Source organism: Anarhichas minor, unplaced genomic scaffold (assembly GCF_050575085.1).
Source record: "Anarhichas minor isolate MPS153535 unplaced genomic scaffold, ASM5057508v1 ptg000058l, whole genome shotgun sequence".
Lineage (NCBI taxonomy): Eukaryota > Metazoa > Chordata > Actinopteri > Perciformes > Anarhichadidae > Anarhichas > Anarhichas minor.
In genome coordinates, this window is record NW_027466504.1 from 8,695,405 (window position 1) to 8,717,907 (window position 22,503).

At 38.5% G+C, this 22,503-nt stretch overlaps 2 protein-coding genes across 6 annotated transcripts in view; both read right to left on the reverse strand.

Annotated features, from left to right (window-relative positions):
* Positions 1-3,150: 3,150 nt before the first annotated feature.
* On the reverse strand, positions 3,151-12,266 carry LOC142932661 (interferon-induced, double-stranded RNA-activated protein kinase-like). 2 transcript variants are annotated; one of them, XM_076076653.1, is made up of 19 exons: positions 12,010-12,266; positions 11,117-11,243; positions 10,843-10,997; positions 10,639-10,762; positions 10,449-10,501; positions 10,232-10,360; positions 9,955-10,087; positions 9,568-9,617; positions 9,397-9,487; positions 8,648-8,712; positions 8,478-8,565; positions 8,167-8,225; positions 7,893-8,012; positions 7,630-7,782; positions 6,818-7,022; positions 5,973-6,116; positions 5,506-5,604; positions 5,140-5,202; positions 3,151-4,933 (listed from the first exon to the last, which is right to left on the reverse strand). In XM_076076653.1, the coding sequence occupies exons 1-19, from the start codon at positions 12,102-12,104 to the stop codon at positions 4,817-4,819; spliced, it is 2,070 nt and encodes a 689-aa protein (XP_075932768.1). In that variant the 5' UTR covers positions 12,105-12,266; the 3' UTR covers positions 3,151-4,816. The 2 variants fall into 2 exon arrangements, with proteins under 2 accessions (XP_075932768.1, XP_075932767.1); XM_076076652.1 differs by having other exon boundaries at positions 10,232-10,381.
* Positions 12,267-13,742: 1,476 nt separating this feature from the next.
* LOC142932663 (interferon-induced, double-stranded RNA-activated protein kinase-like) overlaps positions 13,743-22,503 on the reverse strand; it is a 32,264-nt gene continuing 23,503 nt past the window's right edge. For 2 of the 4 annotated variants that reach the window (XM_076076657.1, XM_076076656.1), the window contains exons 2-16: positions 21,890-22,034; positions 21,601-21,728; positions 21,322-21,454; positions 20,628-20,695; positions 20,448-20,538; positions 20,122-20,186; positions 19,952-20,039; positions 19,648-19,706; positions 19,393-19,512; positions 18,164-18,316; positions 17,452-17,656; positions 16,153-16,293; positions 15,726-15,824; positions 15,421-15,483; positions 13,743-14,808 (exon numbers count right to left, since the gene is read on the reverse strand). In XM_076076657.1, the coding sequence (XP_075932772.1) occupies positions 14,674-14,808; positions 15,421-15,483; positions 15,726-15,824; positions 16,153-16,293; positions 17,452-17,656; positions 18,164-18,316; positions 19,393-19,512; positions 19,648-19,706; positions 19,952-20,039; positions 20,122-20,186; positions 20,448-20,538; positions 20,628-20,695; positions 21,322-21,454; positions 21,601-21,728; positions 21,890-22,034 (1,693 nt within the window). In that variant the 3' untranslated portion in view covers positions 13,743-14,673. The remainder of the gene's footprint in view (positions 14,809-15,420; positions 15,484-15,725; positions 15,825-16,152; positions 16,294-17,451; positions 17,657-18,163; positions 18,317-19,392; positions 19,513-19,647; positions 19,707-19,951; positions 20,040-20,121; positions 20,187-20,447; positions 20,539-20,627; positions 20,696-21,321; positions 21,455-21,600; positions 21,729-21,889; positions 22,035-22,503) is intronic. The other 2 variants (XM_076076655.1, XM_076076658.1) reach the window with 2 other exon arrangements.

The following is a 22,503-nucleotide window of genomic DNA, read 5'->3' on the forward strand; positions in this document are numbered from 1 at the left end:
AACTTCTGAAATATATGTACAGGCTGAGAAGATAACTACACACTATCTGACAACGCACGTGTATCCTCAACTGTTTGATGTCTGCTGGGGGCCGATAGTTTTGTCTTTGCAGCGAGGCCGCTTCCTAAAACACACAGAGCAGAACAAACCCTGGCTGCTGCTTTCTGCAGCGAGGCCTGCGCACGGAGTAATCGTTTGCTCCGACCCCTGGGACTCTGGGGGAGACACTCTGCTGCTGTGCTCCAGACTGGGGAGTCCATTTTACTCCGGGCTACATGGTCCAGGCCACCGACTAGTGCGCTGCTTCAGTGCCCACACTGCTCTCAGAGGAAGTGACCTCAATACATCCAATAACCCTGCTCGCACAAGCGCGACAGCTGTGGAAGATTGGAAACATACCGGGGTTTCTTATCTTACATGCGGCCAAAATGAGAGAGTAGATTGTTTTGGTGGTGTAAATGTCAAGGGAAGAATGATTCAAATGGCATCTTCAAAGAAAAAAAGAAGTATTCAGCTGCCAACTGTTATTGAGGAAGTTAGATAAAACTGAATCATAATAAATAGTATCACATATCACAACAAAACCGGGCACTCTTTTATCTTGGGCATGAAATGAAATACCAGTATCATGGTTCTCCATGCTGACTAAAACCAATAATATAAAATATAGATACAATTTCATTCCTTTCTCGTCCCACTAGCTTAATGCGATATTCTCATATTCTTAATCAATTGATTGTGATGTGACAGGTGTCGTTGGTAGTGAGTGTGTCTCCTCAGCTCTGTGGAGCGTTATCAGCTTTTAACTCATTGTTTTGTTTGAAATGACCACCTGCTGTTTGGTGCTAGCAACAAGCTACTGAACACGGTGGCGCATTTAGCAGCTAAAGAGACACATATTTCCCTCAGGAGACCATGAATATTAGACCTATAGGTTCATCAGATAGACACAAACAGGACTCCAGAGATACGCTAATGTTAGTCCATGGCTGCTTGATGTGTAAATAAGTGACAGTTTGCTGACATGTTCGCCACATCAACTTGTTAAAGGAGCAATAAACGTCATTCAGAGCATTGATATAGCAGCAAACGACTACCTGTACAGATATAAAGTCACTCTCCTTCTGTGTGCCGTTGTTTTACAAGCTTCTCCTTTCTTTGTTTACATAGCCGGGCCAACAGATCAGTTAATGCAGGTTTCTAATTATTTTGTAACCATACTGAGCATTTTGAGTCAACAAGGAAAGCTCCAAATGACATCAGTAATTCAGAGGGACCTACTGGAGATCCTAATACAACTTCCAATGATCTGAAAGGAATATCAGGAGCAAGGTTCAAAATAATCTGTGGTCTCTTACAGGCCTGGAACCAAGGACGGATAAAATAATCCTGAGTCTGAAATCTGCTAAATTCTGCAGCTATTTCCCTCCTTATAGCTGCTATCACCACCAGAGTTTTTTACAGCGAGTCGATGAGGTAGAGCATGACTGATAAAACAGAAATTAAACAGGTTATTCAATCTACATGAAGGCGGATCATCTGCCTATGGCCTCAATCCACAGGCACAAAGGCACATTTCAGCTTTGCAGTGTGATAATTGAACACACTGAGCCACAGGAGCTGATTTGTGCTGATTATACGGGCCTCTGGGTCTGTGGGCACCACGGCCAGGTGATTGTGTGGGATCCTGCATTTGGCACTTGTTACTGTTGTTTTCCACAGAGATGCTAATCATCAAGCATGCGCCGGAGGCATGATTAAATGTCACACAGCTCCCTCGGTTTTTGGCCCTCTCACTGTGAGTAAACCTTCCTCACCCACAGGCTGAGGTGGCCTGCAGTCTGCAGCAGGAACAGGCGGAGCTCCGCAGAGCCACAGCTCCCCCTACAGGTCACACCACAAAAGACAACAACAATCAGGCCAGTGTGCAAACTCTGTCGTTTTACATCAGCCCAAACTGAGCCTGGTCATTTCATTCAAATGTTTGGCTATTTGTTGGGGCAGTGGTAATTGAATTGTTGTTTCCAAAAACGTTGTTTGTTTTGTCTTAGTTATTACACTACAGTTGCCTTTATTTCTCCTGTTTCTCTCATAATGTTATATTAATCAAGACACAAAATCATCAATCAAACAGCAGTCTTGGAAAATTGAGAATTCTGTGAAATAAATGGAGAAATAAATGAGGGGCAAGACTGCCCTCGTGTGGTGTATTCAACTCTAAATGGACATCATTTTTATATTTAATATTTTCTACTCTGTTATTTTTATTGCTTTACCTGTACCATAAATGCTGCTGTAGCGAAACAATTTCCCCTTGCGGGATTAATAAAGTAACTATCTATCTATCCATCTTGATCATGGGGAAAACTGTCAGTAATGACAACATTTGCATGATGAGCATACTGAAATATATGCATATATGAAAAACATAAATGTATTTCTTCAGTCTACTTGTGTACTAACTGTACTCTAAAATGAAGCTTGCAAACAAACGTTGACCCATGTCTGTAGTGTTACTGTGAAAGTAGTATTTCATCTAATTTTTCATTATACTAGAAAATGCAAATTACCTTTATTATCCTCCCATAAAAAAAGATTGACTGGGGTCATATGTGATACAAAGTTTAAATGTCATATGGCACCTTTTAAGAAATTCACATCACCTGGACTGGAGTCAATTTTACATTATTAGCAACAAGCTTCTGGAAACTTATTAATGTGTGATTTGACAGAGTTTACGTTTAATTAGGACTTGTATTATTTTTGTACGGTCTAAAACATCATCTCTCGCTCTAAGCTATGAAAGGAGTTCTGCTGGAGAGACATCCTTCTTTTCATATTCTGTTTTATCCCGTTTGTATTGATTCTGGAGACTGTGTGGAGCTAAGACAGCAGGTACTTTTCATGTATTCTGGGATAATCAGAAAATGGGCAGATTTTAGGGGGTTTGGTACCTAAGACGCGTGTTGCACAGTAACGTAAGTAAAATGAAACAGGAAACTTTTCAACAGAGGGACTGATAACATGTTTATATTTAAAGAGCATTAATCCAAACATCTGTTACGTTATGATATAAAACAGATGCCCATGATTTTTATTTCTTTTGATAATCTGTGAGGGATCGAGCTGGTAGGCATGAGGAGTCTCAGGTAGGTTTTCAAAAGGAAATCGATTTATTGACTCTAAAATTAAACAACATATCAACAAAATTAGCAATTCATTTCAGGACCCAAAAAGAGGTCAAGTAAACAGAACTGTACTCAGGTCAAGTCAATTTTATTTGTGTAGCCCAATATCACAAATCACACATTTGCCTCAGAGGTCTTTACAATCTGCACAACTATGACACGAGACTGCCTACGGAGCTAAAAGGTTATTTTATTTACCAATTTCCACAACAGGTACAACAGGATGACTTGAATACTGTTAGCGAGGACATTTGCAACAGTCATTTTTAGGATTTAACTGATAACCCATTAGCAAGATAAAACTTACAATCACAATCGTCTTTATTGGCCAAGTATGTTGACACATGTGAAACCGTTCTGTAAACCGTAAACAGCATAAAAAATAGTGCAAAGCATTGGAGGATTCATAAAGTGATTAAAATTGTAACAAAAAGAAGGAAAAATGATTTTCCTTACATATCATGCTACGTATATTTTTTGCCGATGGTAACCAATATTTTATTTTAAAACTTAACCTATTCAATACTGTAAGAGCCATATGAGACTTAATAAGATGTCTTAAGTGATTTGTGTAACAAACGTGGAAATGCTCCTTTAGTTGCGTTACTGACTACGTCACAGCCAACAGCCCTCAGTTGAGGTTATTCAGTCTGCGGAGCAACATAGTTTTTTGGCCGTTGTGCCAACGCTGTGACAAGTTGAGCAAAGTTGAGTTTCTTGTAACTTTATTTTGTTGAGTAAACCTTTTTAAATGAAGCTACTGCCTCTGAAGAATCATTACGTGTCAAGCTTATTGCCAAACACAGACTGTAACAGTAGTGGTAATGTGGACTATCGGACGGAGGGAAGATTGCCGCTACAAATACAAAGCAAAGGCTGTAATGTGACACCACTTTAAATACATTTGGTGATTTCCCACATGGAATAAAATGTCAAATCCGGACACAGAAGGCACATGATTAGTTAAAAACAAAAGCTAGACGGATGTGAATGAATGTAAAAGTTTCTTTTTCATGATAAAAATTATGAATTTATGTTTCGTCCCCTGATTATGAATCTCATAAAATTAGGTCCCCTTTTTAAATTGCTCCTTACTTGCATAGTTAATGGTTTGACCTCATGCCTGCATGTTCAAGTGTCCTTGAGCTAAACACAGGACATACAGGAGGAATGCCAACTCATCAAATACCAACGCCTAATCAGTCGCCCGAAGCTTCAAACCATGACGCTCTAGGCACCTCTTAAGTGTCAGTTAAGACAGGCAGAGACAAATCACTTTTCACGCAGTAGAGTCTCTTCAAAATAAACATTTGTCTTCACAGGAAGTTAGGTTTATGCAACAAAACTACATAAGTTCATGAAAAGAGCGTGTTTGACGTTAACTGGACTGACTAAAGAGGAAATGTCAACATTTAGGTTTTCACGAACAGCGTTCTCCTGGACCTTGCGAAGCACTTCGTTCTGATCTCATCTTAAAGCGCTATATAAGTGCAGTACGATAACCATTTACCCACACATATTAATAACATCATATTTATAACAGTAGATGAAATCATTTCATAAAATCCCAGACACCAGAACAGAGAGATTTCCATACACTCCTAAGTGATCACAATTCCTTGTGATAATCAGATAGTTGCGTTTTCCTGGGGCGTCGTTGCACAATTCTCCAGCTCTGCCTTCACTTTACTTGCCTCAGGTCGTTCTTCTGGCTTCTCCCGCAGCATTGACTTAATGATTTGTACCTGCAAAAAAAACAACGTCTACTGATATCTTTGTACCAACAATAATAAATGCTGTCATACTTCTGAAGAAAACTGATTTTTTCTCAAAACACTGTCATATGTTCTGCTTTATATTTGACAGCAGCAGTCCTGTTTTGACTCCTCAACCGTTGTCTGTCTCATGTGGCAAGTAAGTCATTAAGGATAATAAGAACATTGTAATCTACCTCTTGGGGAAAAGTCCGTAAAAACTCTATGGGGAGCTTCTGGCGTCTGGCACCCTTCAAAACCTGGTATTCATGAAGTGATAAGAGGATAAAAGAAAATGTTAGTTAATAATAATTCAAATTATAGTCCGTTGAATGTTACAAATAAATACAGGAAAAACTATAAATGGCAGGTTAAAAGATGAACAATAAAGATCCATCGTATCTGCTTTCTACAGTGCAGTGTGTTTGCTGCACACTACATACTGAAAATAAATCAACGACTGGTGTAAACTTAGCCTATAGACATAGGCCTACATAATATGGTCCATTTCCAAACTTTAATAGTAACACACAATGTTAACGCTCTGGTTATGAAAGACTCACATCTCCTCTTTCGTGGCAAGAAGAGACTTTCCAAAAGAGTTCCAAGTAGATCAACCCCAAAGCAAATATGTCCACTTTACGGTCATAGTTCCTCTTACGCTTTGTGATAGAATGAAAACACAGTATTGACAAAAGGCACTTCAGCTGTTCAATGTTATCATTTCATTATTCATCATCAAAGATTAACTAGTTATGCTCACGAGGCAAATTAAGTTTCTGCTTTCAGCCCAGTTTTAATTGCATAAATTTTAACTTGAATTTTAAAATGGTATAAAATGTAGGTATGTGGGTGTGAAGCCCCAGTCCTCTGTAGATCCATATCGAGCTACATTCTAAGCCCGCCCACTTTTTACAGTCAATCAAATGCAAAGGAATCCCTCTCGTAAATGTACGCAGCTCAAATATTGCATTTCACCGGGACTTTAAAACAATAATACAACAGAATTCAAAATGAAAGACCATCTCACTTGTTCAGGAGCCATGTAAGATCTGGTTCCACGGTCCTCTGTTCTGTCAATCAAAGCATCGTCGCCATCGTCATCATCTCGGGTGACCAGACCAAAGTCCCCAATCTTCACTTCTCCACCCAGACCAAACAGGATGTTATCAGGCTTACCAATGAAACGAAAAAACACAAATTGAAACAAATAAAAGACAACAAATAAAAAAACTTACCTCTGTTTGAAACCAGATATTATCCTCTCAACAGTTTTTTTTAAATTCGAGTTACATTTTCTGTTTGATCCTTCATCTTTCACCCATCCTAGACCTTATTCCTTATTCTTGCTAATTCTTATTTGTTCATTTTATAATTATTAATGTGAATGTATGTTCCGAGGTTTCAAAACCTGATGGTCTAAATTCTGTTGAAAGTTTCCTCCATCCTACCAGGAATAATAATCGGGCAGCGGAATTAACAGATGACCAGACTTTTAACATAATGAGTATAGAAATAATAGATAGACGTCACAAACATTTACAAGGCAGAAACATATTAGTTAAGCAAATTGTTATTGGTTTAACTTCAACATCCTGCCTGAATGAAAGACCTCGTCAATGAAAGCCACCACCTGACTCTGTACCAGTGAACACCAGACCAATATACTGGTTCTATGTTATCCGCCCTCTGACCAGTTTCACTACCGTCTTGCACCAGGATCAGTCTCAGGGTGCTGGCTGGGCCTCGTAGAGGTAAACTGGACGACATATTAAAATGCTAATACACCTAAAGTTACATACAGGTAGAGTCTAGACTTAAACATACATAACTGGGTATTTTGCTCACTGTATACACTGCAAAGTCTGGTCTCACCTTAAGGTCCCTGTGGACGTGCTTCTTGGAGTGAATATATTCGACTCCACCGACTAGTTGCTGAGCAATGCTGAGACCTTCTTCTCTTCTCTTGGAGTCTTGCAGAGACTCAGTGTTCTTCTCATCAATCCAAGCTTTAAGTGTTCTGGTGTCGCATAACTCCAACTGAATATAGAGGTACTTTGCCGATGGATTATCTGCAGACCTACAAAAGAAAGGAGAAAAAAAAAAATGTAATTACGCTCCTTCAAAGTGGCAACAGATTTGGCAACAAATTTTCATTAAGTAAATGTTGATTGCACAATGTAATGGCTATAGAAAAATGACACCATCCGCATTTAGATTGGTTCCCTATAAGCCTCGCTTTACGATTCAATTCTGTCTGCCACCGGGTACGAGCTACAGGGAAACTCCTCCCGTCAAAACAAAAACAATTCCGTTGATGGAGGATGAAAAAGAGGCGAAGAGGTAAAAAACAAACTGAGATAAAACAAGAGCGAACCTTGGACGGGCATTCGCTCAGCGGAGGGAGCTTCAGGACTTGAGAGGGTTACAAATTCAGTTGGCTTTCTTTCTACTAGACCAGTAAGTAATAAAACCTGCCTACTTGTTTATCCTACCGAGTGTTTTCCCCTGTCTTTATTATAGTCCTGTGTTGTTGGTAGCTGCTAGGCCCCGAGGAAGACGGAAGGCAATACGGTTTTCTTTGCACCAATAATACCACTTGGAAATGCCAGGGAGGGAAAAGTGGTCTGTTTCCATTTTAGCTTGAAATAAAAAGGTAAGACTAAAGGTAAGTGCATGGGACTCACTGGGAAGAGCTGTAACCAGCCCAACTGTCAGCTGAACTGTCAGTTGATTCAGAATTCCCCTTGTATTCTGAATCCTCCATCCAAGATGTGTAGTATCTGACGATATTCTGGTGGAGGAGGTCTGATAATGTCCCCACCTCCCGAAGAGCTTTCCTGATCCAAAAGAGGATAGAAAAAAGAATCATTAACAAAGTACTTAGCAGGAATAAAATACTACTAAATACGGCACAATGCACACTGGAGCCGTACAACTGTATACTTACTCTTCACAGCAGACAACCTTTACAGCATAAAACCTCCCCACCAGTTTTTCTCTTGCTTTGTAAACACGACCAAAGGATCCGCTGCCAAGACACTCCATGGGAACAAAGTCAGACGTAAACCTGTTGAGATTAACGCTATTCTTTCAGCAAAAAGTAAAAAAACAAAACATAATAATGTCTTCTTGATTGTATATCAATTATTGTGAGAGAAGTTTGACATCATGTCAGAATATAAAACACATGCTACAGTGCAAATTAATGTTGTTTTTCATACCGCGACTGGATGGATGTTTCATTCTGACGTTTTCCCATATTCTGGTCTTTGACCGCATCCTTAGAGAATAAAAGTACAAAAGGATTTAAAATGTTGAACCTGCTCTGATTATTAAGTTGTATACTTTTTAAGAACTAGGACATACAACGTGTCCTTTGTTACATCAAAACAGCCAAGTAGCATGTAGTCTTTTGGAGTGACTCTTCATAGGTGGTGTGAGATCACAAGTAGTTGGTATTGCATTTACAGAAATTTGATTTTTCTATTTACTATCACAGCTTTTAAGATGAGATGTGATATAAAGTGCAGACCTGATCCCTGGAGGAGTTTGATGAATCTGTGAATATTGCTGAGCCACTTGTACCCGTTGACATGCTTTGTGACGATGCAAGAGACTCCCTAGGAGAAGATAATAAGAGGCATGAGTACAGCTTTCTACAAACTGACTGACTTCTAATAGTAGGGTCAATAAGTGCCTTACAGTGAATTTGGTGTTGACAACCTGGTTGAGGCATCATCTTCAGAATCAGCTGACCTTAAAGGAATCTACAATTCACAAAAATATGTTATAATGTAGCATGTTCCAAATGACTTTCTGTCCTGTAGCCCTGAAAAATGTGAAATAATCTCAATTATTTAATGTAATTTTTCACCTCAGTCAAACTATTTTCATTTTTCATCTGGTTATACCACAGCTATGGACCCAAACTAAACTTTCTTGCACTTACAAGGCTGCTACTAGTGTGCAACAGTCAACTAGTGCAGTGGTTCTCAACTGGTCTGGCTGCGGGACCCACCATCACCCCTTAATGACAAGCCGCGACCCAAATTTTCAACTTCTCCAATTAATTTAATGAAAAGATGGTGACTGGATGGATGTTTCATTCTGACTATTTCCTGTATTCTGGTCTTTGACAGCATCCTTAGAGAATGAAGGAATAAATAGATACAATATTTTGACCCGCTCTGATTATTTAGTTGTATACTCTTAAAGAAGTAGAACAAACAACGTGTTGTCTGCTACATTAAATGAACCAAGTTGCATAGAGTCTTTTGGAGTGACTCCCTCCTAACTTGCAGCTCTCTATTTTCCTTCATAAGACAAACGAAACGTTCTTGCTCTTATAATACTACTATTATTTTGTCGCCCCTTTCCACATACAGAGAAAGTAGAATATGAGAGGATGGATTTAAGATTGAATGTGTACGATTGAGATATAAAGTGCAGACCTGATCCTTGGAAGAGTTGGATGAATCTTTGAATATTTCTGAGCCACCTGTTCCAGTCGGTGTGCTTTGTGATGGTGAATTATTGGACTCCCTTGAGGAATACAATGTGAGACATGAGCCTTCTCGTTATTTAACTCCATGGCTTGCTCCTAATGACAATAAGTGACTTACAGGGCAGTAAACAGAGGTGGTCCACCATCCTCGGTTGATCTGACGGACACCTGCAACGCACAGAAAAGGTCATCAGCACAGAATAAAAGGCCATTTCCTGGAGCTAAAATGTAGAAGTGCAATGAAAAAATAAACAGTCTTGCTTGAGTGTTTTATGGGAAAGGCTTTCAAAGTAAAAGCATGTAGGTTGTGGTAAATATGGTCTGTGAGCAGTATATTTAGATCTCGACTGCGATAAAACTTCTACCTTTCTACCAAACTATCCTAATCTGCCAATTTATTAGGTGCTACATGGAACTGTTGTATTCGTTTTAGCTAGGTGTTTATAATAAACTGGCAACTGCATGTATATTTTAATGATTTAAAGAAGTACAAAATATGGAATACCTTGCTGTCCCAGTCTGTCTGTTCTTGGAGAGCAGACCAGGCCAGCTGAGCTGCTTTATGTTTGGCTTCCTTGGCAGTCTTACCGTCACCCACAGGGTAGTCCTCTTTGTCGATTATTAATTTGAAGAAAAATCTGTGTTGTGTTTTGAAAAAGAGTAAATTATTTAGATCATTGTGTAAACATTTTAATATTGTTGAAAGCTGAAAATAAATCAGGAGTTAGAACAGAGTGTCTGCGGTGTCTATTCAGAGAACAGAGGTTTAGGTTCTTACTTACTGAGGCTTATGAGGTGGACCACATCTCTTCTCTTCAACGTATGAATGGCAGCGGTTTGTTTTCTGACAGTATTTGTCAACCATTCCAATGAAATTTGTCTCTGTACAGCTGTTGTCCTGAACATTCACACTGATGCGTCTTGTCACATAACTGTAATCAACAAGTAATATTTTACACTGAAGTCATGAAAATGAAACTGCCATTGTGTTTTACTCACCAGATATCCAAAACCTCCTCTTGTTGGGCTGATGTAGGGTTGTCAATAGCAGTCTTGAAAAAACAAAAGTACAATTTTTATGATGGTTCACACAGTGGATTGTGGCCGCTGAGTATGTGGCACCTTAAAACACAATGGTTATCAAGGACTTCCATTAAGTCTAAATAAACTAGTGTGTATCATTACTTACCTCTGTAGTTTTACTGCCACATATCTCGAGATACACAAGCTTGGCTGCTTCCTCCTTTGCTTCCTTCCTTGTTTTCCCAGTGGCAGCTGGATACTCCTTATCACCAACCACGAAGCTATAGCATCTAATATCACAAAACTTTCATTTAATGCATTTATAAATCAGGACAAAATAGCTACAAATTAGAATGTATTTGAGGCTTACGGAGTAGTACTATTTGGTCCCTGTCTGGTTGACTCCACAGCCCGTATAGTCATCCTGTTCTTGTGACCATGTTCATTGAGCCAACATGTATAGTTGGCTTGAGTGAAAGCTGTCTGATAAGCTGGTGCAGTAGAAGCTTCTGTTGCATTTTCTGTCTGTCGGGATAAAAACAAATATACATCGAGGAGACGAGTGTCATGAATCAGTTTTCTATACTTTGGAATACTAAAATTCACACATGCAGTGAGCCAATAAAGAGGTATAATAATCTTACAGAGTCTATTGTTTCCCCCAACAGGACACTCAGGGCATTTGCAGCTGCATTCAGTTTGGCTTCCTTCTTGTTCTTCCCCACACCATCAGGATACGCCTTACCATCCACCACTGCTCTCACGGTAAATCTGAGAATAAATGATAAAACTTTGTTTAACAGGAAAGGTGACACCAGAATGTGGTGAGAGGTTGCATCACAAAGACTTGAATCTGCAGGCGAGGTTGATAACTTGAGGTAGTGTTGGACCCCCTGCAGCCTGTCAACTAGTGTCGAAATGCTATAAAGAGTTATTCATTTTATTACATGAGAACAACACTGTGATATGTGCATTGCCATTATATTAGCAGCACTAGACATGGTTATCATTTCTAATATTTCACTACTGGTGTCAACACAATACCTGAGTTGGGTATCTATTCCAAAACAATTATTTTTCAATATCTAACCCGATGCTGCAGACAGAGATCAGTAAATACTTGTACTTATAAATATTGAGGTTCAGCACCCCTGCATCTATTAGTCTTTATTAAAGGAATGTTACACTCATGCCAAATTCATCAAAATGTTCCTATTGTTTTTTTTCCAATATGCAGAAAACAATACATAATATCCCACTCAACTGTGAAGATATACACTGTTTATTTAATGTTACACCTACTGTATGTGTTCTTTGAACGTATAACAGCTGACCAACATTGATAAAGTGCGTTACACATACCTGAGGAGGACAACGATTGGCTTTAACACCTATTTCCTATGTTTAAAGCAAAAAACAAGAGAAACCTCTATCCTCCCATTCAATCGCATGTTCTATTTAAGTCCGACATCTCTTCAAATCCTATATTCAATTATTTTCGTGTCGTAAATCGCACCAGAGAATGTGTTCAACTCACGTTTTAATGTGATCCAGGCCAACAGCCCGAACGTCCTCATACCTCAGGTCTAAGCGCTCTCTCTGTGTGTACTCGTTGAGTTTAGCTACGGCCATTATACATAACTCAACCGTCACAACGTCCCCTCTCAACACAGCAAAGAATAAACCTCACAATACTAACTAACGACGGCTCTTCTTCGTTTTTATCTCAGCTCTACTTCCACGTACCAGCGGGCTGTTTTAATGCAGCCTCACCCTCAGTAAGTTTCGTTTTCTCCGTAAACGTAACACAACATGGCACCCTCACGTGGTGTCAAATATCAAAACTGTGTAGATGGGAACTCACTGTGGATAAATTAAAACCATACATTGTAATACTGGCAAAAGTGTTAGTAGCCTTTAGTCAAAGTGAGGTGTTTCTTTTGGTTTTGGAAGCTGTTAATGTTCTCTGTCAATAATTGTTTTGACAGACATCTATTTTAAAGGTACAGTGTGTAGCAATTAGGGGGATTGGCAGAAATGGAATATAACATGTACAATTTATTTAATCACCTGGAAATAAGAATCGTTGTGTTTATGTTACCTTAGAATGAGCCATTTATATCTTCTTACGATTGTATTGAAGGCACTGATCAAAAGTCATGTCCCTCACAGTGCTGCCTGCTTTGTCCAGATGAGAGTAGCTTGTTCTGTTCAGGTACCTTCAGCCTGGTTCCCTTCAAATGTGATCAAACTCATTACAGACTACATCATTTACACTTTGGTTGGCTTATAAACTTTCAACTCCTTAAATACTAATGAACTAATCTTGATTTTACGTAGCGGTTGGCAACCAGCGTTTTAGGTGCATTACTGCCTCCTGCATCCATTGAACCTGTCTGTGGAATACAATTAAAGAAACTCAGCTGCTTAAAACACTTCCCATGTTCATTATTGTCTTTCTATTGAAATGTTGAATTCCAGCATTCCTAAATTCCTGTTTCATAAATTGCATCTACAGCAGTCCATGATATAATAAACAATGCTTTGTTATTATCTTACTTTGTTTTATTTTTAGACCTCATGACTTCCAGAAAGGCCACAAGGCATTGACTGCCAGTTCAACCACTGTTGGACTTGACATTATAATTACTTAGAATGACTATCAACAATCCACCAGAAGTATTTTTAAATGGCTGGTAATTTAAGTATTAATACTACTAATACTCTCTCCACATCTTTGCTGCTGTTGTGTGCAGTCATCATCTTGCTAGTTGACAAAATTCAAACAAACACTTTTTCTAATTCATCATCAAACACTGTGTTTTAACATGCATGTGATCAAATCATTAAAGGCACTGTCACACATGGACGTAATAAACATTTGCCTCCTGTTCAGTTTCATTCTGTGAGCAAAGGGGCGATAAAAACATCTGCTTCCAGTGGTGGAGTAAATTCTCATCTTTACATTTTCATGGAGTTGAACTTTGGTGAACTTTCCGTCCACCCAATGACCACCAATTTGCAATGACACAACGTAACAAAACGCAGAGGGAGTACAGGAAAAGTTAGAAAAAGCTCAATATAATTTTCTCATATTTATATAATGAATGCTGGGATGTGCATTAATACAAGTTCTATTTTAGCCAAAGGGCTATTTTTTCCAATATTTCTTAGCTGTGCCATTTTCATACTGTCATTGGCTGACATGTCATATGATTATTGTCAAGCAGAATGTTGTAACGGCATAATGAAAGTCTTTTGTTCATGTAATTACGTTTTACTGTAATGCTGTGTTTTTATTGGCTAAATAAAAAATGTGCATACATTGGCTTAGGAAAAATACATCAAAAGGAAGATAACATCAAAACCATATTGTAAACCTTTAATCCTGACGCAACAGGTGCAGCAGCCACTCACACAATATAAAAACCTAATTCATCAATATACCAGTGAATTCTGTCCAACAATATTGTTGAAATATAATAAAATATGGTCAATATTTCCATTATTTCCCAATTTAGTTTTTGTTAAAACAAATGTATGCAAAACCCCAACAAACAATCCAAAAAGAGGGCCCCACCTTGAGAAATAAGATGCCCGTCCAAAGTTTTCTGTCTGGTGACCGTACTGTCTATACTGTATGTATAGTATAGTATGTGTGTATATATGTACATTTAGTGTATAGATATCTGACCATTCTATCCAGGATAACCATTATTAACATACACACTCTAAAACAAAGGCTGTAATGTGACATCATGTCACATTACTTTAAATTCATCAACCGTTTTCAGTATAGAATAAAATGTCAACTGTGGACACAGAAATTACCGGCACATGATTATTTAGAACCAATAGTTATTTTCTAAAATCACAATAAACTTGATTTCATGATTCGTTCCGATTATTAAAACCCATACTACTAGGACCACTTTCTAGTTTCTTCAATACTTGAATGGTTAATCATTTGAGCTTCTGTCTTGAAGTTGACGTGTCCTTGAGCCTCAAACACACGACTGTTCCCGTGGTCGTCTGTTTGAGGGAGTGAACGTGAGGCCTTGTGAAGAGCTTTGTACTGATCTCAGTTATACAAGTGCAGTACGTGAACCATGTCCCTCCAAAATCATATTGGTAACATTAGACATTATAACAGATACATTTCTATATGCTGGTAAAGACTTATCACAATTCCTTGTGATAATCAGACAGCTGCATCTTCCTGATGCATATTTTGTGCGTTTAATGTCTGAGCACACATCTCCATTTCTGCTTTCAGTTTAGTTGCTTCGGGTCGGTCTTCAGGCTTCTCATTCAGCATTAACTCAATGATTTGGTTCTGCAAAAATAACAAACACAAGTGCTTCTGAGATATTTGTACCAACAATAATAGAAAATGTCATGTTGTTGAAGCTCCACTTCACAGGATATCCAATATATGAACTTATGACACACTCAAAACACTGTTTGATATTTGACATTATTCACATACAGACAGCAGTAACCCTGTTTTGACTCTAATCCTTTGAGGCGTTAGAGATGGTTCATTACGGATTCATCTGCTGACTATTTTCTCCATCAATTAACTGTTTGTTTGGTTTGTAAAAATTCTGAAAATAGATTTTAATGCTGTTACAAATACCCAGAGTCCAAAGTAAGACCTTCATAACGATTTAAACAAATAAATTAAAACAAAAAATCTTTAAATCCTCACATTACATTGTTATGTCAATCAATTCCTAAAATAATAATTTCAGCTGTACTATAACATTTTCATGTTTGGTGTGCAAAAATCGGAATTTAAGCTGTCTAATAATTGTATAATATTTCCCTCTGAAATATTGAAGTATGAAGTGTCATGAGAAGAAAATACTCAAGTGAAGTAGTACTTCCAATTTGTACGGTTTATGAATAACGGGCACCCTGATGCTCATTGTCCATGGTAATCTACCTCTTGGGGAAAGGTCAGTCCAAACTCTTCAGGGAGCTTCTGACTTCTGGCATCATCCCAAACCTGGTATTCATAAGGTGATGAAAGAACAAGTTAGCCACAATTTACAAATACTTAAATTGTGCTCTGTTGAATGTTACAAATGAGTACAATAAAAATGACACAAGACAGATTAAAAGATGAACAATGAAGTTCCAACGTATCTGTGATCTACAGTACATTGATTTTGCTACACACCATACTGAAAATAAATCAACTAGTGGTGTATACCGACAGAAGCTGGTTTTCTATTTGTATGGACTCACCACTCCTCTTTCGTGGCCAGTAGAGAGTTTCCAAAGGATTTCAAAGTAGATCAACCCCAGAGCAAATATGTCCACTTTACGGTCATAGTTCTTCCCCCTCTTTTGTGACAGAATAAAAACACAGTATTGACAATAGGTACTTCAGCAGCTTCATGTTATCCTAATCATTATAACATATTAACTAGTTATGCTCATTAACTAAAATAAGCTTCAGCTTTCAGCTGAATAATGGTCTATTGACATAAAAGTTGTAACACATTTGCTGTAAACATTTTGATTCTACAGCTCTCACTGCCAAAAGTAAAGATAGGTGAGGTTGAGATGTGTGGTAGGCATACAGGTAGTCGACCTAATTAAGCCCATTAGAAGAATACATTTGTCAACACAATCATTTCGAAGAAGTTATTGTCAGTATAGACCATCTCACTTGTTCAGGAGCCATGTAAGTTTCGGTTCCTCTTTGCTCTGATCTCTCCATCAAAGCATCGTCATCATCAGCATCTCTGGTGACCAAACCAAAGTCTCCAATCTTCACTTCTCCATCCAGTCCAAAGAAGATGTTGTCAGGCTTATCATTGAAATGAAAAAACACAAATCGAAACAAATAAATATCTAGCTCCTCATGTGATGGGCAGTCAACACCTGAACTAGTGAATGGATTTAAAATGGGAAACCAGCATTAAATCTAAACAGTCAGCGTGTGTGGCTTTTATTGGGTCAATAATTGGTGTAATGATCAACGAACAAAAACATCTAATAATGTGACATTATTATACTGTGGTATTTGTTCATTTTATTATGATTATGTTAAATCTAATGGAATACCATCAATTTACAAGTAGTGTGTTCAAGGGTTTTATAACCAGATGTTGTAAATACTATTGAAAGCTTCCTCCATCCTACCAATAATACTATTCTGGTGGGGAATTGTTGAATACTGGCCTTAAAAAATGAACAGACTTTAACACAAGTCGAGAAATAATGAATAGATATTACACACAATGAATTTATGTTCACAAATGTTTACGAGGCAGAAAAATAACATCACAACTACAGCCAGCTCATAATATTCTGCTGTTTTGCTCCGTTCACTTTGCTACATACTAACTCCATTCCAGATCAATCCAGTTTCTTGGATAATGTCACCTCCAGAACTGTTCCAGTCCTCCTGGAAACGCATCTTAACTACCTGTTATTCTGGGTTTTCCCATGCTCAGGCTGCACAATCCACTTATTGACTGGTTCACGGGAGCCATCTTGCAATAGAGCCGTCATTGTGATGCTGTCTAAAATCTTCTTTGCCCCCCACTCATAATGTTGTTCACAACCACAGAAGTCTATGATGTACTGAACTGTGTACTGGACTTCAAACAGCAGGTGAGCAGCAGCAGCATAATTCCACCAACTTAGGACTTGTTGGGGCAGGATCCAGCCTAATACTTAGAATAACCATGTGTTCATTAGTAAATAGTGGTGAGTTGCAAATGTCTAGTATGTGGTGCTGCTACTCTGTATGAGTGAACACCAGAACAATATACTGGTTCTATGTTATCCGCCATCTGACCAGTTTCACTTCTGTCTTACACCAGGATCAGTCTCAGGCTGCTGGCTGAGCCTCGTAGGGGTAAACTGGACGACATATTAAATGCTTATACACCTAAAGTTACATACAGGTAGTGTCTATATCAGCTTTGCCTCAGCCAAACACTGCAAAGTCTGGTCTCACCTTAAGGTCCCTGTGGACGTGCTTCTTGGAGTGAATATATTCGACTCCACTGATTATTTGCTGAGCAATGCTGAGACCTTCTTCTCTTCTCTTGGAGTCTTGCAGAGACTCAGTGTTCTTCTCAGCAATCCAATCTTTAAGTGTTTTGGTGTCACATAACTCCATCTGAATATAGAGGTACTTTGCCGATGGATTACCTGCAGACCTACAAAAGAAAGGAGAAAAAAAAATTGAATTACGCTCCTTCTAAGTGGCAACAGATTTGGCAACAAATTTTTATGTCTGCCACCGGGTACGATCTACAGGGAAACTCCTCCCGTCAAAACAAAAACAATTCCGTTGATGGAGGATGAAAAAGAGGCGAAGAGGTAAAAAACAAACTGAGATAAAACAAGAGCGAACCTTGGACGGGCATTCGCTCAGCGGAGGGAGCTTCAGGACTTGAGAGGGTTACAAATTCAGTTGGCTTTCTTTCTACTAGACCAGTAAGTAATAAAACCTGCCTACTTGTTTATCCTACCGAGTGTTTTCCCCTGTCTTTATTATAGTCCTGTGTTGTTGGTAGCTGCTAGGCCCCGAGGAAGACGGAAGGCAATACGGTTTTCTTTGCACCAATAATACCACTTGGAAATGCCAGGGAGGGAAAAGTGGTCTGTTTCCATTTTAGCTTGAAATAAAAAGGTAAGACTAAAGGTAAGTGCATGGGACTCACTGGGAAGAGCTGTAACCAGCCCAACTGTCAGCTGAACTGTCAGTTGATTCAGAATTCCCCTGGTATTCTGAATCCTCCATCCAAGTTGTACAGTATCCGACGATGTTACAGTGATGGAGGTCTGATAATGTCCCCACCTCCTGAAGAGCTTTACTGATCCAAAAGAGAATAGAAAAAAAATAATCATTAACAAAGTACTTAGCAGGAATAAAATACTACTAAATACGGCACAATGCACACTGGAGCTGTACGACTGTATACTTACCAGGGTTCATACAGATTTTGACCAATGGATTTCCATGACTTTAAACCAAATTTCCATGACCAAACATTTTGCGAAATCTCGGTGTATACATGAAAAAGTGAGAAAATGTAGTATTTAAACTAACAATGAGAATTCCAAAGCATACAGTATACCTTAAATGACACAAACGAATGAGAGACAACAGTTTGATTAAAAGAATAAACATTTATAAATATACTCGGGTTGACAAACATTTTGTAATGACCACACTGGCTGTGGTCATTACAGTGAACATGTCTGGCAGTGTGATGAGAGGGCATGTGAGCCCTTGTTGCTGTAGTTCATCGCCTTGGAGCAGAGGCTGCATTTAGCATACCCTGCCTTATCAATGCATTTAAAATACTGTGACAGCAGGAAGCTGTACTCAGGTCTGTTTGGACCTCCACCTTTATCCAGGCCCAGCTCCACTCACATCTCAGCCCTGTGTCAAGCTGCGCTACACAACCAGCTTCCTCTTCATGAAGCTATTTGACCTGCATGTTTAATCACGTTACGTTTTTTCCTTCTAAATCGCGATAATGACGAACGTTAACAGTCGACAAAGTTCCGCATGCAGTGGACGTTAACTTAACCCAGCAAGTATGAACGGTAACGGAACATAACGTAACTTAAACTTTAACGGAGGGAAATGAAGACGCTGTAGACATCTGAACGCTGATTGGCCAAGACTCGACACGTCAAAGATGTTCTATTGCGAAGATCACGACATCACATTTTCTCCTCGTCTCACTCCAATCTGAGAAACGCCGGCTGGCAACTCACCGTAAATGAACGACATGAAAATATGAATATAACACATTTCCATGACTTTTCCAAAACTTTTGGGATTTTATTTTTTTCAAGCACTTTTCCAGGCCTGGAAATAACCATTTTTAAATTCCATGACTTTTCCAGGTTTTCCATGACCGTACGAACCCTGACTTACTTTTCACAGCGGACAATCTTTACAGCATACAATCTCCTGTCCAGTTTATGTCTTGCTTTGTAAACACGACCAAAGGCTCCTCTGCCAAGACACTCCATGGGATCAAACTCTGACGTAAACCTGTTGAGATTAACGCTATTTTTAGGCAAAACATAGAGATGTCTTATTGATTGAACATCAATTATTGGGAGAGAAGTTTAAGGTCATATCAGTATATAAAACACATGCTACAGTGCAAATTAATGTTTTTCATACCTCGACTGGATGGACGTCTTATTCTGACGGTTTCCCATATTCTGGTCTTTGACCGCATCCTTAGAGAATAAAAGCATAAAAGGATTTAAAATGTTGAACCTGCTCTGATTATTAAGTTGTATACTTTTTAAGAACTAGGACATACAACGTGTCCTTTGTTACATCAAAACAGCCAAGTAGCATGTAGTCTTTTGGAGTGACTCTTCATAGGTGGTGTGAGATCACAAGTATTGCATTTACAGAAATTTGATTTTTCTATTTACTATCACAGCTTTTAAGATGAGATGTGATATAAAGTGCAGACCTGATCCCTGGAGGAGTTTGATGAATCTGTGAATATTGCTGAGCCACTTGTACCCGTTGACATGCTTTGTGACGATGCAAGAGACTCCCTAGGAGAAGATAATAAGAGGCATGAGTACAGCTTTCTACAAACTGACTGACTTCTAATAGTAGGGTCAATAAGTGCCTTACAGTGAAGTTGATGTTGACAACCTGGTTGAGGCATCATCTTTAGAATCAGCTGACCTTAAAGGAATCTACAATTCACAAAAAGATGTTATAATGCAGCATGTTCCAAATGATGTACTGTCCTGTAGCCCTGAAAAATGTTAAATAATATCAATTATTTTATGTAATTTTCACCTTAGTCAAACTATTTTCATTTTTCATCTGGTTATACCACAGCTATGGACCCAAACTAAACTTTATTTTACTTACAAGGCTGCTACTTGTGTGCAACAGTCTGTAAATATCATAACTGTAGATTTTTGCTTGACCTACTAAGTGAGAGAACAGACCTGAGCCTCAGAAGGGATTGATGAATCAGTGAATATATTTGAGCCTCCTCTGCCCATTGGTGTGCTTTCTGATGATGATTCATGGGACTTCCTATGGAATACAATGAGAGACATGAGTACAGCTTTCTCATTATTCAACTCTGTTGTTTGCTCTTTTACTAATGACATTCAGTGCCTTACTGCGTAGTTAATCGTGCAGGCAACATAGGTGGAGCACCATCTGCTGACACTGCTGATCTGACAGACACCTAAAATGCAAAGAATATAGACATTATTATTTCATGTAAAATTTCACCTCAATGGAAGCTTTTTATTTAAAAGTCTTCAAAAGTAGCTGTTAGGATCTGCTGCCACCTGTTAGTATTAGCAAGTACCACTAACTACAGCCTGGTGTTATCTTTTCTCAACATGATGGTAGAAAAACACCAAAAACAAGAATGAAATAAAGACAGTTGCCTGGAACTAAAAAGAAAAAAGGTGCAATGCCTGGAACAAAAAAAAACACATTTTGAAGGCTGTAGTTTGTGGTGCTGTTGAATTGTATTGTATGTGTTATACTGACAGGTGTTTCTAATATTTTGTCCTCCCCATTTATATCATGAGGATAGGCTGATTTACAGAAACACCTTTCACACACACTTAGTATAATGCAACACAGTTAAATAGCAGCCGAAGCTACATCTTCAAAAATGATCATAAAGTTAAAGAAATATCTTTAATCTAAAACAGTTTCAATAAAACCTGTACATTATGGCCTTTGTGAAGGTAGTATTTGTGGCAGGACTGTTGTATTAGACTTTGTTAGTTTGTGCAATAAATTGGCAAGTGAGTGTATATTTCATGATATAAAGGAAGTAAAAAAAACATGAAATACCTTGCTGTCAAAGTCTGACTGTTCTTGGAGAGCAGACCAGGCTAGCCGAGCTGCATTTTGTTTGGCTTCCTTGACAGTCTTACCCTCACCCTCAGGGTAGTTCTTATTGTCTATCATTAATTTGTAGAAAAATCTGTGTTGTGTTTTACAAAAAGAGGAAATATTTCATATCATTATTATAACATTTTTAATATTGTTTATAACTGAATATTAATCAAGAGTTAGAACAGAGTGTCTGCAGTGTCTATTCAGAGTACAGAGGTTCAGGTTCATACTTACAGACGCTTACCAGTTGGATCACATCTCCTCTCTTCAATGTATGAATGGCAGCAGTTTGTTTTCTGACAGTATTGGGCAACAATTCCAATGAAATTGGTCTCTGTTTCTCTCAGTTTGTCTTTGTAATCCTGCGAGTACAATAAAGTACAATGTTAAAATGTTTGACAAGGTGGACTGTGGCCTGCTGAGTATGTGACACCATAGAACACAACAGGTTTTTAGGCCTATGATTGGTCTTTTACTTTTAAATACTAGTGGATAGTTACGCAGAGAGGAACAATAATCTTACCGTGTCCTGATGTTTGTTCTCCTGATGTTTGTTCTCCAACAAGTTTTCTAGGGCATATTTAGCTGCATTTTGCTTGGCTTCCTTCTTGTTCTTGCCCACACCATCGGGATAGGATTTACCATTTAGGACTACCCACTGGGTGTATCTGTGGGAACAATGTCACGTCTCTGTCATTAAGGCAAGTTGACTTGAAAATGATGGTTGATGGTACATTAAATTACTGGTGCATTATTAGTCTGCACACTACAATATACAGCCCAGGTAAGGTAATCATCCTTGCTGTAACCACTGGACTATATTCACACACAGCCTCAGCCTGATTACATTCATGAGCTGAAATTAACAGCAACGTTACATTTATTCAAAGAATGTACATTTGAGGTACTCAAGTATTTCCACTAATACAACTTTATACCTCTCTTCTATCACATTTACCTGACCACCATTGACTTAACAAATGAAGATGTAAAAACATCACAGGACATCACTGATACAGTTAATATTAAACAACCATATAGTTCATGGCACCCTACGGAAGAGACGGTCACTCATCGACTACTGCGTGATAATGTGCAAAGGTACAACCCACGGTTAACAGTAACATACATTTTATT